Genomic DNA, 17,979 nt, shown 5'->3' with positions numbered 1-17,979 from the left:
TTGGGGATGCCTGGGATAGTATAAAATTATAATGGAAATGCACACTTTAGATGCGAGTATCAAGATGCCATAACTGCCTTCTGTTTTCCTGCTGTTTCCAGACATAGGCTTTCCCTGTGTGCTCACAATTGTGGGTGACACATACATTAGATGTTTGCCATCTAATCTATGTGAATAGACTCCCAGAAGCTGAGAAGAGGTTCCAGTGATTGGAGCGTCAGCCTTCATAGCCCCCCCATAGTTCTTGGCCCCTTTCCCTTGGCTCTGAGTCTCCACCTACATACTGTTGCCTACCCCCCCCACCCTATTCTTTACCAAAAAAAACCTCAGAAGAAATTCTTCAGAAAGCAAAATTTAGAATAAATTATACTTTGGAACATTTATGCAAAATGTAGCAGCCTGCATAATTTATTCAAAAGGAAGAATTTGGCACACATGGTGTTTTTCATAGTTCAAGGAATGACTCTAGGTTTTCTTCCAGGATTCTCTTTCCGCTAGATCCTGCTGGCTCATGGTGACACCCTCCCACTGTCAATTATGAAAGGCAAGGGCATGTAAAAGGGTGTTCATGGGGGTTCAGATCTCCCTTTTTGCACAGACAAAGCAAAGCCAAAGCCTCTATTCCAGGCATCCCCAACCTGTGGCCCTCCAAATGTTTTGGCCTACAACTCCCATGATCCCTAGCTAACAGGACCAGTGGTCAGGAATGATGGGAATTGTAGTCCAAAATGTCTGGAGGGCCGAAGGTTGGCGGTGCCTGCTCTATTCCATAACCAGCCTCTTCCTATCAGGAAACATTTAAGGGCCCGTGAGCAGCAAGCAGTTCTTTAAGTAGCTACTATTGTTTCATTTTTTAAAAAAGGAATGCTTAATTTAGATTGCTCTCCCCCAGGACATATTCACAACCAGCATTAGGAACACCTCTTAGTCTCACCTGTGACTCTTGTGAACTAATGTAATGAAGCATGCTGTGAACCAGAGACTTGTTTTAACTGCAATGACAGGCTGGAAGGTGGATTCCTATCCTTGGGTCAACGCTTGATAGTATTGTTTCTGCCACTCTGAGTTGGATTGTGTTCTTAAATCATGAATTGTATTGCTTAATTTTAAGACACCAAAGTAGTAATTGGCCAAACTAAATCCCTGTGTAACCCAAACATCACCCACATTTATGAATGCTGGACAAAGGAACTGACTTGAAGCTGCAATCCTATAAACACTTGTTCAGGTTTGTCCCATGAAACTTAATGGGCCTTAATTCCTAAGTAAACATGCACAGGATTTGATTGCAAGAGTTTTTTTGAAAGCTAATTCAGCTTCAGAGATGCCATATCTCCAGCCTTTTCTGGCCAGGAACCCACCTTTTAACCTGCATTTGGAGACCCTTTTCTTAACTTCTTGCCATAGATTTGTATAGTGGCAGTACTGCTTTTGCGATCCACTTTAGATCAGGCCATGACCATCAAGCTGTGGCCCCAATCTACCAGCTGAAAACTGGCAGAGTACAAGATCCCCCCCCCAAGTTGTTTTGGCCTTAAATTAAGTTAAATGTACCAATAAGTAAATAAGAATCATCAAGACCACATATGACTTGACTGCAGTTTATTGAAAATGGCCACCTCCCAACAACCTGGGAAGCAAACCATGGGAAATAAAGACAGGTGCAATGTAATTCACAAAACTGACACAAGAATGTACTTTTGATAATGAGATAGCTTTTCCAATGACACAATTATAGTAAATGATTGTATACTCAGTGTTGTACAGGGCCTTGTTGCTCTGTAGCCTCGATCAGGCTGCCTGGTCATTGATTAAATCATGACTTTGATTCAAGGGAGGAAATGCTCTGTTTTCCTTTCTAGGCAGATAAGAGCAATCTTAACTCAGCATTATCAATGTTGCCTTGTCCAACATCAGCACAGTCAAATACAGTGGGGACAAATTATGTCTTTGGGGAAGCAAGGAACTACAACAACACCTGGAGAGAAACAACCAACTGGAAGAAGCCTCAAGAAAGAGAAGGAAAGGCCACTTCAATACAGAATGCCATGAACTGGCAGCCACCATAAAAAGCCAAAAAAATGTACAGCACACTCCGAAAGAAACACAGTCCTCCCCTTCCCCCTTCCAGCTGCTCTCTGCTAACTGGTATCCTAAAATGCAACACCGTCACAGCATATTTCATTAGCATTCTCTACCAGAACTCTTCCACCATTAAACAACTAAGCAACAGGTGACAGAAGCAAGATGGGAGATGGTAAGCTTAATGTTGCTTTCTTGCAGGTTTGCTTTGGGGAGCAAAATAGATACAACATTGTGTTTTAGATGACACCGTTTGTTCTTTTCTGTATGGCCAGGGTGGGGTTGAAGGTGCTGTGCTGCTGCCACAAGAAGCTAGAAGATGTTTGTTTCCTTTTAGGGACCAGCTGGGACATTTAATGCCTTCCGCCTTTGATAGATGAGCTGCTTGTGGTGGTTCTCCTAATGATCGTGCTAGAGCCGGATCCTGAACCCTGAGAGTATCCACCACCGCCTATGCAGGAGCCTCCAGAGCCTCCTCCTCCTATCATTCCACCTCCGTAACCTCCGCTTCCACCTCCATAACCTCCACTTCCACTGCCGTAACCTCCGCTTCCACCTCCGTAACCTCCGCTTCCACCGCCATAACCTCCGCTTCCACCGCCATAGCTTCCACCGCCAAGTCCTCCTCCTACAATGCTGCCACCGCTAATGCCACCTCCCATGCCACCAACGCTGATGCCGCCGCCGCTCATGCCGCCGCCGCCCATGCCGCCGCCGCCAATTCCTCCCATGCCGCCGCCAATTCCTCCCATGCCACCGCCATATTGGGAACTCCTCACAGCTGCAAAGGAAACACAGGTTCAGTACATACACTTTCATGTTGGAAATAATTCGTTTTTGAAACAGTGAAGGTGAAAATGGAAGCTACTTACAGACATGGACTTGGGATCCTTGGCCACTCAGCCTGTTTAGGAACAAGAAAAACTGGTCACAAAATGAAACAAAACCTTCTTTTCACTACTGTACAAGTATGATCACTTAATCCAGATGTTTTGAGACTACAGTTCCCATCATCCCTGACCACTGGTCCTGCTAGCTAGGGATCATGGGAGTTGTAGGCCAAAAACAGATGGAGGGCCGAGGTTGAGGAAACCTGACTTAATAGGCCGAGTGGTATCTGCAGTTAATAGTAGTCCTGCCTAGCATCTGTGAGTCATAGAATTACTAGGCCTGACTTACAAGTGACCCAAAAAGCCATGTAGTCCTATGCCCATTTTACAAGGCTAGACCTTCCATCCTCCAACACCCCTCCCACAAATCAATCCATATAATCCGGACCAATGAGAAGCAAGCAGAGAAGGCAGAGAGCTACCCAGCGTGATCCAAATAAGGAAAGGAAAGCACACAATAAACCAAGGAGGCATAACAAAATAAAGAAAAGAAACAAAAAAACACCACCACCAAGGACATTCCTTCTGGAGCCATAACAAATTTGCTCCCCAAAACATGGGTGTCCAATTCTATGAATGCAGAATCCTTCCTGAACCCAGCAACATTTGAAATCAAGGCAGATGCTGCTTACGGACACTTGGCCCAGTTAACCTACAAAGAAAAAAAATTCCCTATGTGGAAGGTTGCAAAGGTCACCCACCTGCTCTCTTCTCCTTCCAGCAGTTTCCTGTACATGGCAATCTCAATGTCCAGAGCAAGCTTGATGTTCAGCAGGTCTTGGTACTCTTTCAATAGGCGAGCCAACTCTTCCTTGTCCTTTGTCAGGGCACATTCCAATTCTTCCAGTTTCTGCCTAGCATCCCGGAGGGCCATCTCGCCACGCTCCTCAGCTTCAGCAATGGCCGACTGCAGTTGGGCACACTGCAAGACAAGAAGAAGGGAAAGATAAAAACTTTTCTGTTTCCACAATGAACTTATTTCCAGTATGACTGAGACCTTGGGGTGGACTTTTTGGACACTGTTCCTACTGGAATCCCAGCCTTCCTTGTTGCTTTGTTCACCTGCCCAGCTATTTAACAAGCCTCCTGGGCAGGGATTGCATCAGAAGCCCAGGTTTTTCTGACAGCTGTTCGGTCCAATCTCTGAATATCTGTCTCATTATTCCTGTCTAGCACCTCAAACCCCGAATTTAGGAACGAAGGCTGGGAACAGACTGATCTATCCCTGATCTGAGCACCCATCAGGGATAATTGTTTCCAGGTCAAAGAATTGGATTTATAGGCCAGCCTGGACCCATAGTGCCAAGGTATATGGCCATGTTAATGATCTTAGAAAAAGAAAGATGCTGAGCCTCAAAACTGCATAGGAGCCTTCGTCGCTGCCCTGAAAGATGCATTCAAGGTGCCATGAGCATCCTTTCCCAACCTGTTGCCCACCAGATGTTGCTGGACTGGCCATTGGCCATGCTGAATGAAACTGATGAGAGTTGGAGTCAAATGACATCTGGACTTCTTGTGAGTGCTCAGCAGGGGACCAACACTTTGCCTGAACTGAGCCATCTCTTTCAAGTCTGAATCCTGATGTTCCAAACAGGTTCAGAGGCTGAGTCCAGCTAAGCCTGGGATAAAGTTCAACTCTCCCAACACATGTCTTTCCTACTTCTTGGTATGTTAGATATCATTATTTAATGGAGAAAATTAAGCAATATTTGGTAGGGGGGGGGGTTGGTAAGTCTACCTCCAGGTGCTTTTTCCAGTCTTCCTGTACTAAGAGATCTCAGCTGACCCTTGCCACCATAGTAGATTTCCACCGAAGAGTGGAAGCTTCTAGCAACAGTTGATGTGTGAGAGACTGAGAACTCTCTGTAGAATGTGGAGCAACACTTCTCACATTATACTGCACATTAAGGCAGCAGCTCGGAGAGGGCACCACACAGAGGCTATTCCACGTGGCCTCCATGGGGCCAAGGTGAATGTGCTGATCCCTCACTGCCAACATTCATGCATCTTGAATTAGAGTATCATGAGTCCATTGCTGAGCAACAGTTGTAAGCAAAGGTCCTCCCCAGAAAGGAGCTCTTCCTCTCCAAGGCAGTGGGTACAGTATGGGTGCAGTGGGGCAGAGCTTCTGCCAGATTCCTTTTAGGCAGGAGGCAAGACTCAGAACAGAATGACAGCTGCTGCCTGCACAATCCATTGAGTGACGAGTCAGCATCCCTTCTCGCTCAGATATTAAAAGCTGAGGAGCATAGGAAACTCCCTTATACAGACTCAGATCATTTGATCATCCAGGTCAGTATTGCTTACACAAGCCTTCCCTAACATGGTTTAGACTACAGTTCCCATTATCCACAACCATTAGCTATGCTGGCTGGGGGTTATGGGAATTGTAGTCCAGAATATGCAGGCTGGTCTAAATTGACTGACTGCAGCTCCCCAGGATTTACAGACTTGGTTTAATGCCAAAACGTTTCCACCCTAAAGGCCTCTCTCATGTTCAAATTGCAACATGATGTCCCTTGAACCACCCAGGCTTCACAGGGAAATGTAACTTCAATCACTGTCACGCCTGAATTTGCATACAGGCAATGCAATTTGCATCGTGTGCTTGCCTGATCTGATGCAACGGCTGAACAAAGCCACCGCCATCCTTAATAGATTGCAGGGTGTTGAGAGAGTGGAAGGGCAATTCCAAAAGAGAATAATGGGAATCAGGCATCTTCCAGAGATAAATGCATGAAGTTGCTGAGTCAGAATACCATCGATTTCAAGAGAGGCATTTGGTCTCTTCCAAGGTCTAAGACAACAATGTAATACTTAGACCTGAAATTATTGAGGATTGGATTAGGAGCTTCGCACAAGCTATCGTTGAGCTAAAGCCCATCTCACAGCTGAGATGAACTGTACATCCATGTAGTGTTACGTGGATCTCCTGAAAAAGAAGACACTTTCCAGCCTTTGCCCAAATGGAATGTTCATGTCCCATACCTGCTTCTTGACACGGTCAATCTCCCCACGCAGTCTCTGGATGTTCCTAGTCAGCTCTTGGATCTCATGTCTGGTGTTAGTCAGGCTGTCCCCATGTCTTCCAGCTGTGTTTTGCAGAGCTTCATACTGTTGGGCAGAAACAGTGTAGTGTTTTAGAAACAAAACGAAAGCTCCTCCAGCAATATTCTAATCATGGATAACATGCAAAGGTCCCTCTGCCACAACACATTAGCCTCAAGCACAGGGGTCATGCAGGGGCAGATATGGGTACTATGGTGCCCTGTGCAAGGCCAATATTTGGTGCCCCCTTCAGTCCTTGCAGTGCCTTTCCAAAGGTAGGCGAGGAGGTGCCCAGCTTTGGGAAGGAGGTGTGAGGGCTCTGGCGGGATCCCAGGGTCCTCCTACCTCCTTCTCAAAATCATGAAGGTGCTAACTCCTTCCCAAAATCATGAAGGTGCCTCATGACTCCTTCCTAAAGCCCGGCACACCATCGTCTCAGCGCAGGCACACCACTCACACAGCCCTAAATCCATCCCTGGTTCATGATGGAAGCCGCAAACTGCAGAGAGCGTCTCACTATGCTATAAGCCTATGTTGATTTCATTATACCAGTTTGACTGTCATGGCTTCACCAAAGGACTAGGAATTGTGGCTGCCATTTTAAATTTCATGGCTTCCCCCACCTCCAAATAATATTCTAGTTTGGCTAAGGAGCTAAGAATTCTTGGTTCAAGATTTGCAATGACTTTCCTTCCTTCACAGGGGTCCCATGGAGAAAGTGATCTGCCCTCAGGTCCCTTGCAATAGAAAGAAAGCCCAGGAAACCACAAGGCATGTCAGGTATCCTCGTTGCTTGATTACTTACCTGGCTATGGTACCAACTTTCAGCCTCAGCTCGGCTGCTGCGGGCAATCTCTTCATATTGGGATCGTACTTCATCAATGATGCCTTCCAAGTTGAAGTGGCTGCTGTTATCCATACTCACCACCACAGAGGTGTCATGGCCACCTGTCTGGACCTGAGACAGTTCCTGTTAAAGGACCACAAAGACATCAATCAGTAAGATTTGCAATCTGCCTCATTTCTGCCATTTCTGCCCCGATTCACCACTCATGGAAAAAAAAACTAATTAATATAAATTATGTCTCCTAAAGCATAATTTTTGTTGTGTCTGGGTTGTAATTGCTTTCATGCTTTTTCATAGCTTTCACTTTTTTAAAAAAAAGAATTCAAGTTTCTAGATCTCAGAGAGGAAAGGGGGGCTGAAACTTGTCATACTGTTACACTGATTAAGCTTTTTGTTTCAGGTGCAGGGCATGGAGCAACCCACCCTAAGGTGAATACAGATGTCTCCATCCCAGTTTAATTTTGGTGGCTGGGAGGAAGTTCAGCACAGTCAAAGGAAGTACAGAATCACCAGGATGGAGTGAGGCTTCTGTGGCCAATCCATCTTAGTCCTTTAGTCCTCAGTGACTATCACATACTTTCCTCTGCATCCCTCCCTCAAAACTATGTGGAGTGGTAAGTAACATTCCCATGTATTCCTTCATCTATTTTAAGGAGAGAGAATTCAGTTCCTTTGAATTTGGGTTCTGAGTGATGGTAGAAGAGAGAGTATTCTTAGCTAGCAAATGGAATGGATAGACTCCTTACCTGTTGGAAGATACGTCTAAGGAATTGGATCTGCTCAGCTAGAGCGCCCACTTTGGCTTCCAAGTCAACCTTGGTCATGTAGGCACAATCCACATCCTAGAAGAGAGATTATGGGGAATGCAAACTTTAAAGCTTCACAGATTGTTATCACTGACTGAGGCGCCACATACAAGAGTTTAGGCATCTCCACATACATAACATTTAGTCTCCCTTCCTGTTGGGACGTTTAGCTGTGATGACTCAACAGGGACTCTGCTTCCCATATGAAGATGTAATTAAAGACAGGATGTTCCTAGCATGCACAGATTTCTCTCTCCCTCTTCACCAAGAAACCCCAGGAATTCCCCATACATCTGGCTGCAGGGGGAAAGGGCTTCTGGGTCAGGCTTAATTCAACAGCTCCACTCCACTTAATTCAACAGCTCCACTCCAATGAAACAATGGATTTTAAACAAACTAACATGGACACATAGGAAGCAGCAGTTTAATTGACACTGCCGTGTTTTGCAGTGTGCCCCTGCAATTTCTATGATTGCCCTTTTGAACTGCTATAGATCCAGTATAATTTGCTACTATGAGCTCTCCAGTGAGAGCTAAGGATGAGTGATAGGTGTCTTGTGGGGTTCAGTTGTTCTCCAAAAGGCCATTAAACATGTAGGCAGGCCCAAGAGAACCAGAGGTGGTGCAGTGGTTAAAGTGTCAGATCAGGACCTGGGAGAAAAGGGTTCCGATCCGCACTCAGCCATGAAGCTTGCTGGGTGACCTTGGACCAGTCACAGATTCTCAGTCTAACCTACCTCACAGGGATGCTGTGAGGATAAAATGGGGAAGGGGGAAGTGCATTTGCCAACTTGTGCTAACATGTTAGGGAGAAGGCCTATACTTATAGCCTAGACTTCCCCCTGACAGATGGGAGAAAACAACATTTCTCTGCAATGGTTTGGCTTTGTATAGCTTGAAAACATTCCGATGCCTGATTCAATTCTATCCCACCGCGATGCCTTCTCTATTTATAGTATGCTGCCAAGCACCACTCCTCACCTTTTTCAGCACCACAAATTCATTCTCAGCAGATGTGCGCCTGCTGATCTCTTCTTCATACCTGTTTAAACCAGAAAAGAGAGGTCACAAAGAGCTCACTGAGATAGACTACTGCAAGTGTATTAAAATAAACCACACAAGCTGAACATTGCAAATGCCCCAGAGAAACACACACAAACTACTCAGATTAGTGTTTCCAACCTTCTGTTGTATTGCAGAAGGTTGTAATGCTTAGTGCAACCTGAACTCATTTGGAATGCCCTGGAGCTGAGGACAATTTCATTGTTCTGAACCAAAGTCACTTGATGATTAATGGCAGATGCACAAATAGTGGTGACAAAGCATCTTTCACTTTTGGTTGTTCCTTACTTGTTCTTGTAGTCTTCTACAAGGTGCTGCATGTTCTGAAGTTCCGATGCCAGCTGTGACTTCTGCATACGGATTCGTTCAATTTGGTTTCTCAGGCCGTTGATGAATTGCTGGAATTCACCATCCAGGTTCTGATGTGGGCCTCGGCCCTGGGTTTGCTGCTGTAAGATCTGCCATTTGGTTTGCAGAACCTTGTTTTGTTGCTCTAGGAACCGGACCTGAAACCCAAGAAATGGAAGATGTATAAGACATTGAAGAGGTTCAGCATCATAGCACATTGGAGATGGGTGCTAACAGCAAAGTCCATTCTTTCACAGGTTACTGGATCCACATGAAGTCAACCTGGCTGAGCCCCAAACTGCACTTTGCTCCCCCTGTTTGTTGTTACTCTGAATTAATAATTGCAGAATTGGAACACTAGCAATTTTCAGTTTCTGGGGGCCAGTGGAACCTTCCCATTTCCTTAGAACCATGCTTTGTGGTTCTCATAGCAGGGCCACAGATCAGTGCCTGCTCCCCAAGTGATGATACAACATAGGAAACCGGGGTGAAAGGTCATTTTTATGGTGACCATAAAATGTAGCTGTGCAATAATAAACCAGTGCTGGCACTGTAAACTGCAGTTGCCTCTATCTGGGCAACACCACCCTGGCTTCCGGTACCAACCCACCAGAGTGGATCAGCTCTTGTCACAGCCACAATGTCCTAAAGGCAGCCTGAGGAGTCCATACTTGCTCTCTGGTCTGCATACACCAGGAAGAGGACCACCTAGACTGAGTTCTGCATCCTCCCACATCACCTCAAACTTTCAAGAAGTGATAGCTCAGTATAGAGCATCTGCTTTGCATGCAAAAGATCACTGGCATCTCCAGGTAAGACTAGGTGGGACTCCTGTCTGAATACCTATAGAATCTCAGCCAGTCAATGTGGACAATACTGAGTGTGATGGATCAATGGTCCGATTGAGTGCAAGGCAGTTTCCTATGTTCCCTCACCCCACATGCCTCAAGGTGCTCACCAAATATTCTACACTTATGTCTACCATACCCACCCTTAAACTAACCAGAAAGCAAATCAGCCACAAGAGAAGCACACCAAAAAAGAGACATGACAGTGAGGAACAGATGGAAAAGATGTGCACAGAGGTGGATCTTAAGCCCACCCCAGATAAATCCTATTCTGACCACACAAATAACAGCCCACCACAGCCCTGGCTACCAGCCCCAGGATGACTAGGTAGGTGGGTAGCTGCACCAAATGGATAGAAGAGTTCCAGGCAGTGTTGCCTTATGATAGGGTCATGTGAAGGGTCATTCCTGAGTCATCGGGAAGATGTAGCATACTACCCTCTTCATTCAATCCAGGAGCAGCGGGGGAACTCACCCCTGATTAATGCTGGGGAAATGGCATTGCATGTAAGACAGTCAAAGGTTGCCATCTGTAATTAATGTATATCAGGTAGGAGGACTGGGGAGACCCCTACTTGAGATCCTGGAGAGCCTCTGCCAATCAAAATAAACAACACTAGGCCAGATAGACCAATGGTCTGAGTCAGCAGCAGCTTCATATGACATATATTAGGACTGAAGTTGATGGACTGCAACTCCCACCATCCCTCACACTAGCCATGCTAGCTGGGGCTGATAGGAGATGAAGTCAAACATCATCTGAAGGACACCAGGTTCCCCTGATAAATACAAAAAAGCTACTTTAGTTTTAACGGCCATGCAACTCGCAGCTGAGAAGTTTTGCTAGTCATACCAAAATATTTTTTGCTTCCTTAGAATCCTTGCTTTGGGTGTATCCAGTGCTAGTCATACTCAGAGTAGATCCATTGAATTTAATGGACCTAGGTTAGTCATATCTATTGACTTAAATGGATCTACCCTGAGCAGGAATATCATTGGATACAATCCAATGTTTCAGCAAAGGAGCTCCCCAAAATCCCTTTGAATTTTACTTGAAGCCAAGTTTCAAGCAACAGCAATTTTAATTGGCATGTTGTCCTGTGTGTCAAGCCTCAATGCATCCAATTGGGCCAATTCTGCACACTTCATTGGGCTTTGGACAACTCTTAACACTTCATTAAACTTTTTTCATTTCACATGCTTTGTGAAACCATATACATCCATGTACCTATAACACAGGGGTGCGGGTGGCACTGTGGGTTAAACCACAGAGCCTAGGGCTTGCCAATCAGAAGGTCGGCTGTTCGAATCCCCGCAACGGGGTGAGCTCCCATTGCTTGGTCCCAGCTCCTGCCAACCTAGCTGTTCGAAAGCACGTCAAAGTGCAAGTAGATAAATAGGTACCGCTACAGCGGGAAGGTAAACAGCATTTCCGTGTGCTGCTCTGGTTCGCCAGAAGCGGCTTTGTCATGCTGGCCACATGACCTGGAAGCTGTACGCCGGCTCCCTCAACCAATAATGCGAGATGAGCGCCACAACCCCAGAGTCAGTCACGACTGGACCTAATGGTCAGGGGTTCCCTTACCTTTACCTATAACACAAACATTTCTCCCAATAAATCTCACTTGTGTCTTAGCCAACACCAATTTAAAAAAAGTAGCAACATATTATTGCTATCCTGGAGTCCCTTGGCGAATCTGCTGGTTAATGCAAAGACACCAGACATCTGCTTCCGCTTAATTTTCTTAATATTAGGTGGGTGGGAGGAACAGAGCAAATGTTCTTCCCTCTGTTTTATGCCACAAACATATCCAACACACTGATCATCTTCCATTGCAAATGGCCTCAACTGACATTAATGGCTTGTAAACAGTTAACTAGGAGGTTGTTACAGATATTGTGATATATACTGTAAGTATCACCGCCCTGAGTGATGCATATGCATGTAGAAGGGTGGGATATAAATGCTGGTATAAATGAATAAAGCAAAGAACTCATAATTTCAGAATTTAAATAAAATATTCTGTGGAAATTAAATCCCATCTAATCCATAATTAGTGATAAACAAACAAATGTAAACCTCAAATTTCAAGCTTTCATATTTTCAGACGTTACCCAACCATTCACAGCAAAAATTAACTGCATTTCCCCAGACAACATGAAATCAGTCAAACTGCATCACTTCCTGCTCTGGTAGCTTACCTTGTCAATGAAGCTAGCAAATTGATTGTTGAGATTCTTGATTTGCTCTTTCTCCTGATTTTTCACTTGCTGGATCTGGGGATCAATATCTACACGAACTGGTCTCAGAAGACTTGGGTCTATTTGGACACTGCCAATGCCTCCGCCACTAACACCAGGGCCCATTCCCCCACCAAAAGGACCACCACCCATTCCTCCACCAAAAGGACCACCACCCATTCCTCCGCCACCATAACCACCACCCATTCCTCCACCAAAAGGACCACCGCCCATTCCTCCGCCACCATAACCACCACCCATTCCTCCGCCACCATAACCACCGCCCATTCCTCCGCCACCATAACCACCGCCCATTCCTCCACCACCATAACCACCACCTATTCCTCCACCACAGATCCCACCACCATAGCCGCCACCCATTCCACCGCCATAGCCTCGTCCATAGGAAATTCTTGTTCCTCTACTGCCATAGTTATGGAGGCTCCTGCTGCCATATTGGCCTCTTATGCCGCCACCATATCCCCTGGATGATGAAGCATAGCCAATTCTACTTCCTCCTCCTCCACCTCCACCACCGCCAATAACAGATGTTGAGCTATAGCCTCTGCGGCTCACGTTGCAGGTTTTGACAGACATCACTGTGTCAGAGTTGAATGAAGAGCAGAGAAAATGATCAAGCCCAGAAGTTGCAATGCAAAAAAAGGAGAGGAAGAGATGTATGCAGAGCCCAAGGGAAGCAAAATCCCTCTGGATCCGGAGTTGGAAAGAGCCTCCCTTATATCTGCTTTAGGGAGGAGCTGGGCTTGAGTTTGCATGGGCGGGAAGAAGGATATCATTGTATTGTGTTCATGAACTTGGTGTGGTTGACAGATCTTCATCTTCATTTTTCCAAACACTGACCCTACCCATTAGCACACCCCTTCACTGCCAAAGGAAGAGAAGATGCCGATGATGACCAATGATGGCACAATGTCTTTTCAGTGACTAAGATACCTTAAGCTTGATTATTTTGTCTGGGGAGTAGGCCCTTTAATTGACACAGTGCATCACTCTTTATTCTCAATGGAGGTCTTATCTATCAGTATCTTCATCTGCATTTCTAATTGCAAAGCTCCATGGCAGGCAGCCGCTTTGCAGCATGCAAAGCATTAGCATGCCTTTCACAATCCCCAAAGCACGCCCGCAATTACACCCTAAATCTGCCTCTATGTGGAAAATTGCCTTTGGCTCCCTAAGAGCAGTTTCTCAACTTGAAGTTCACGGAGGATCTTCATCACCTTGGTAAACAGAATGCTTGGTCAGAGCAGATCTGTCTGGGCTCTTCTCGCATGGGCATCCCTAAAACTCCTTGGAAGAGCAGCAGTTCCTTTACACCAAGGAGCTAGCAACAACACTGAATGAATCTTAGGACGGGCAACACCAGCTAAAAGAGAATGGAGATCACATGCTGATGAACAAATGGTGGACATCCATGGAGGACACTTCTCGTTTTACTTTGGATGGTGGGCATAAGGAAACAAAGAGGCGACTGAGGCATGCAACTCTGTGCTTTGGTGGAGATGGTAGGCTGTGGATGGCAAAGCTCAAGAAGAATGGATGGGCTAAAACAGCAGAAGGGAAAGGACTGACTGTTCTGCAGGACCTTCTAGATTGACTGATTGATTGCAGCATGAACTTCCATGCAATAAGAACAAAACTTTTTCTACTTCTTCTCTCTGTCTGTCTCTGTCTCCTTCTAGGTCACATGTAGGAATCCCATAAGATACATGCTGTGCTCAGCCAATTTAGAGGCTTTAGAATCTGAGTTAGCTTGTTTCATAAAATTTATATACCACTTGATTATGGGGGGAAACCAAACAAACCTTTAAAAGGGTTTTTAAAAGATACATATAAATGAGTGTATATGTGTCACAGAGAGAGAAAAGAGGCAGTCAAATGTGTGAAGGTAGATTAGAAAGATTGGATGGGTCATTGATGGAGAGATGGGCAAACAATTGTGAAACAGATTGGATGGTAAACTTCCAGCTTAAAGAAATTGCTATTCAGGCCACATGAAAATGGGACCTAGCAGTCACCTAGCTGCTTATGAAGCAGGTTGAATCCTGACAAGACAGAAGTACTGTTTGTGGGGGACAGGAGGCGGGCAGGTGTGGAGGACTCCCTGGTCCTGAATGGGGTAACTGTGCCCCTGAAGGACCAGGTGCGCAGCCTGGGAGTCATTTTGGACTCACAGCTGTCCATGGAGGCGCAGGTTAATTCTGTATCCAGGGCAGCTGTTTATCTTTTTTTTAAAAAAATATTTTTATTAAGATTTTCCAACATATAAACAAGAAAAAAGAGAAAAAAGAAACAATATTCTCCTATAACATATATCATCTTCAACCATCCAACTTTAAGAAAAAAAGAAAAAAAGAATAATTAACAATAAAAATAAGAATAAAGATCAGCATTCCAATATCCTAATTTCATAGTTCAATAATAGACCTCCACGAGAATTCCTTTTAACGGTTCATTACATCTCTAACTTAGCAGGTTCTAATCAAATTTTCATCTTCTTTTTTTAATAGTAATTACATTTTTTCCTTAAATTCAACTGTCCGACTTACATTTCTAACCTATATAATTTTACACCCTTAATTCCTAACCTACAACCTACACAATTGCTTATAATCCTCTTCAAATATCAATTCTACAATATTTTTTAGAATAAATTATGAATTTCTTCCACTCCTCTTCCATCTTTTCCTCTCCCCGGTCGCGTAGCCTTCCAGTCAGGTCAGCAAGTTCCATATAGTCCAACATCTTCATCTGCCATTCCTCCACTGTAGGTATCTTCAGTGTCTTCCAGTACTTTGCTAATAATACTCTCGCCGCAGTTGTGGCATACAAAAACACATTCACATCTATACTGTTTATCAGCTCCATTTGGTACACAGGCTGAGACCCTACCTGCCCATGGACTGTCTCACCAGAGTGGTGCATGCTCTAGTTATCTCTCGCTTGGACTACTGCAAAGAGCTCTACGTGGGGCTACCTTTGAAGGTGACCTGGAAACTACAATTAATCCAGAATGTGGCAGCTAGACTGGTTACTGAGAGCAGCCACCGAGACCACATAACACCGGTCTTGAAAGACCTACATTGGCTCCCAGTACGTTTCTAAGCACAATTCAAAGTGTTGCTGCCGACCTTTAAAGCCCTAAACGGCCTCTGTCCAGTATACCTGAAGGAGCGTCTCCACCCCCATCATTCTGCCCAGACACTGGGGTCCAGTGCCGGGGGCCTTCTGGCGGTTCCCTCACTGCGAGAAGCCAAGTTACAGCGAAAAGGGCAGAGGGCCTTCTCAGTAGTGAAAAATAACTACCAGACTTTTAGAGGACATCTGAAGCTTTTAATGTTTAATAAATTATTGTATTTTAATATTTCTGCTAAAGCCGCTCAGAGTGGCTTTAATAATAATAATAATTATTATTATTATTATTAAGACAACATTGTGAAGATAGTCATTGTGAAATGTATTTTTTTATTATTATGAAATGCATTCATCACGCAGGAGCTAAGCTGTAACAAGCTGAGTTATCATTTTTCGAGGACATGAGCCCTGTCTTCATCTTCTTTTTCCTTTTTACTACCCTCCATTAAATATACCCATTAAAATTTGCCAGACATTATTTCTTAGGTAATAATGACTGAGTTCACCAAATAGCGTTTTTGCTATAGCTCCCCTAATAATAATAATGCAGATTTAAGAAAATAACCATTTTAAAAATATTGTCCTTTAAAAAAGAAAGAAAGAATTTCTTGGCATCATTTTCTGTTGAACCAATCAGACTCTTTGAAGCCTTGTTTGTACATGAATGAACAGGTCAGTGCTTCTTCTCTATCCTTGATGATTAATACACCCATCCATTTCTTGCAGATGCACATATAATACCTTCATTTGCATTTCCTTCCAGTGCATTTCAATATCATGGGCCATGCCTCTGGAGGTGCCCTTTCCACCTGCACAGGAGCTCTATGGAACCTGGCACATAGGGGGTGCTCTGCATGGGAGGATAAATGTTACATTTCCAATAACAGGAGAGTATTTGGAGCCCTAAAAAGAGTTGAAACACCTCTCCAATTTGTGCTAGACATACATAATATTCTGCATCTGGGCATATGGGAGCATCTTTGTGTTAAGTAGATAAGATGTGTACATTGGTACCTCGGTTTATGAACACAATTGGTTCCGGAAGTCTGTTCATAAACTGAAGCGTTCATAAACTGAAGCGAACTTTCCCATTGAAAGTAATGGAAAGTGGATTAATCCGTTCCAGACGGGTCCGCGGAGTACTCAACCTGAAGCGTACTTAACCCGAAGCATGGGTGTAATTGGTTCCGGAAGTCTGTTCATAAACTGAAGCGTTCATAAACTGAAACGAACGTACCCATTGAAAGTAATGGAAAGTGAATTAATCCGTTCCAGATGGGTCCGCGGCGTTCGGAAACTGAATATTCGTAAACCGAGGTGTTCATAAATCGAGGTTCCACTGTACATTGTTGTTGGTTTTGGGGGGGAGGTGTAGAAATCTGGGTGGTAGTCAACTAAGTGTTACTCATAGTAGACCCACTGAAATTAATAGACTTAACTTGATCATGTTCCCTAATTTCAGTGTGTCTACTCTGTGTAAAACCTAGTCAAATACTACCCACTTTGTTCAACAATACAGTGTATCTCAAGCAAGCAATAACAAACACAGTCTACATGCAATCAATCCTATCACTAAACCATGTAAGCAATTATACGTTGTTTGATTCCTTTCAGTGCTCTAAGATAGCATCCTTGTGCATCAGAGAGCTAATAAATTGTCAATTTTTTAAAAAAAAAATGGGGTGGGTTTTTTGGGTTGTATCCCATGTTAATCCTACTCAGAGGTTTTATTACAATCAAGAGGTATATACATTTCGTAAAACGAATAAATAAAATGCCTAACTCAAGGCCTTTAATTTCCATAGGTCTACTATGATTGGGTTAGCATTGAGGGAAAGGCTATATTTTTAACACTTTCCCTTTCTTTTCCTCTCGATTTCTCCAAGCTTTCTCCAAGTTTTCCTCATTTTGTCCTGCTCTCTTCTCATTTGGTCCCATGCCATTCTTTTCAGATTGTGAGCCTGCACAGAGAAATCAGAATTCCCCCTCTGTTTTTTTACCGCATCAATACTCCATATTAAGTGCTTTTGAAAATACACAATAAATTGATTGTGGAAATGATGGTGATGATGTTGGATTTTTTGAATAGTCAAGTTACTTTAGAGCCGGTCTAATGTAAATACTGTCTGTTTAAGAGAAACAGATGCCGGTGTTTCTGTTAATTGCTCACAGGCGTGGGCTCTGCTTCTTGTATATAAGGCTCTGCCAGAAAGCCTTCTGTATCTCTTAGTTAGATCTTTCAGTTTGATTCATCTCGCAGTAGATCACTCTCTCAGTTGTTCTCAGTTTAAGAGATTCCTCAGTTGAATCTTAGTATGAGAGTTGCTTAGTTATAATGCTAGTTTGCTGTTAATTCTCGGATAGTTTAATGGGAGGTTTGTGGGAGTTTTTGAAAGTGGGTAGATAACATTGCTAAGAGAGAAAGCATTTATCTTTAGTTTAAAGTTTCTTTAGAGTCAGTTTGTTTTTCAGTTAAAGAAACCCAACAGTTTGTATTTTCTTCTGTATGCTTTTACAAGCGTACAGCTAGTAAGGGGTTTCATATAAGGGAGATAATACCCTACGCTCTTGGTGGTGTTTTCTTAGCCAGGTCAACTTCTGACTGTGTATACTCTGCGTGAAGCATACTTTCAAGGGCCGCTGGAAACAGGGAT

At 44.1% G+C, this 17,979-nt stretch overlaps 1 protein-coding gene across 1 annotated transcript; it reads right to left on the bottom strand.

Annotated features, from left to right (window-relative positions):
• Nucleotides 1-1,587: 1,587 nt before the first annotated feature.
• Nucleotides 1,588-12,891, bottom strand: LOC118077274 (keratin, type II cytoskeletal 7). The gene is made up of 9 exons (XM_035100831.3): nt 12,134-12,891; nt 9,024-9,241; nt 8,655-8,715; nt 7,614-7,709; nt 6,826-6,990; nt 5,961-6,086; nt 3,674-3,894; nt 2,955-2,986; nt 1,588-2,863 (listed from the first exon to the last, which is right to left on the bottom strand). Exons 1-9 carry the CDS (start codon nt 12,767-12,769, stop codon nt 2,436-2,438), a joined length of 1,983 nt encoding a protein of 660 aa, XP_034956722.3. The 5' UTR covers nt 12,770-12,891; the 3' UTR covers nt 1,588-2,435.
• Nucleotides 12,892-17,979: the final 5,088 nt, after the last annotated feature.

Source organism: Zootoca vivipara, chromosome 2, assembly GCF_965207765.1.
Source record: "Zootoca vivipara chromosome 2, rZooViv2.hap1.1, whole genome shotgun sequence".
In the NCBI taxonomy this organism is placed as follows: domain Eukaryota; kingdom Metazoa; phylum Chordata; class Lepidosauria; order Squamata; family Lacertidae; genus Zootoca; species Zootoca vivipara.
Note: the sequence above shows the minus strand (reverse complement) of the source record. Positions and strands in the feature narration are given on the sequence as shown.

What these genes read in the sequence shown, in the direction of transcription:
- LOC118077274 (XM_035100831.3), bottom strand. Translation starts at nt 12,769, where the DNA reads ATGTCTGTCAAAACCTGCAACGTGAGCCGCAGAGGCTATAGCTCAACA. An exon ending in AAAGTTGGTACCATAGCCAG is followed by an intron (nt 6,087 to 6,825) that starts GTAAGTAATCAA and finishes TCTGCCCAACAG; the next exon opens with TATGAAGCTCTGCAAAACAC. An exon ending in CTGGAAGGAGAAGAGAGCAG is followed by an intron (nt 2,987 to 3,673) that starts GTGGGTGACCTT and finishes GTTCCTAAACAG; the next exon opens with GCTGAGTGGCCAAGGATCCC.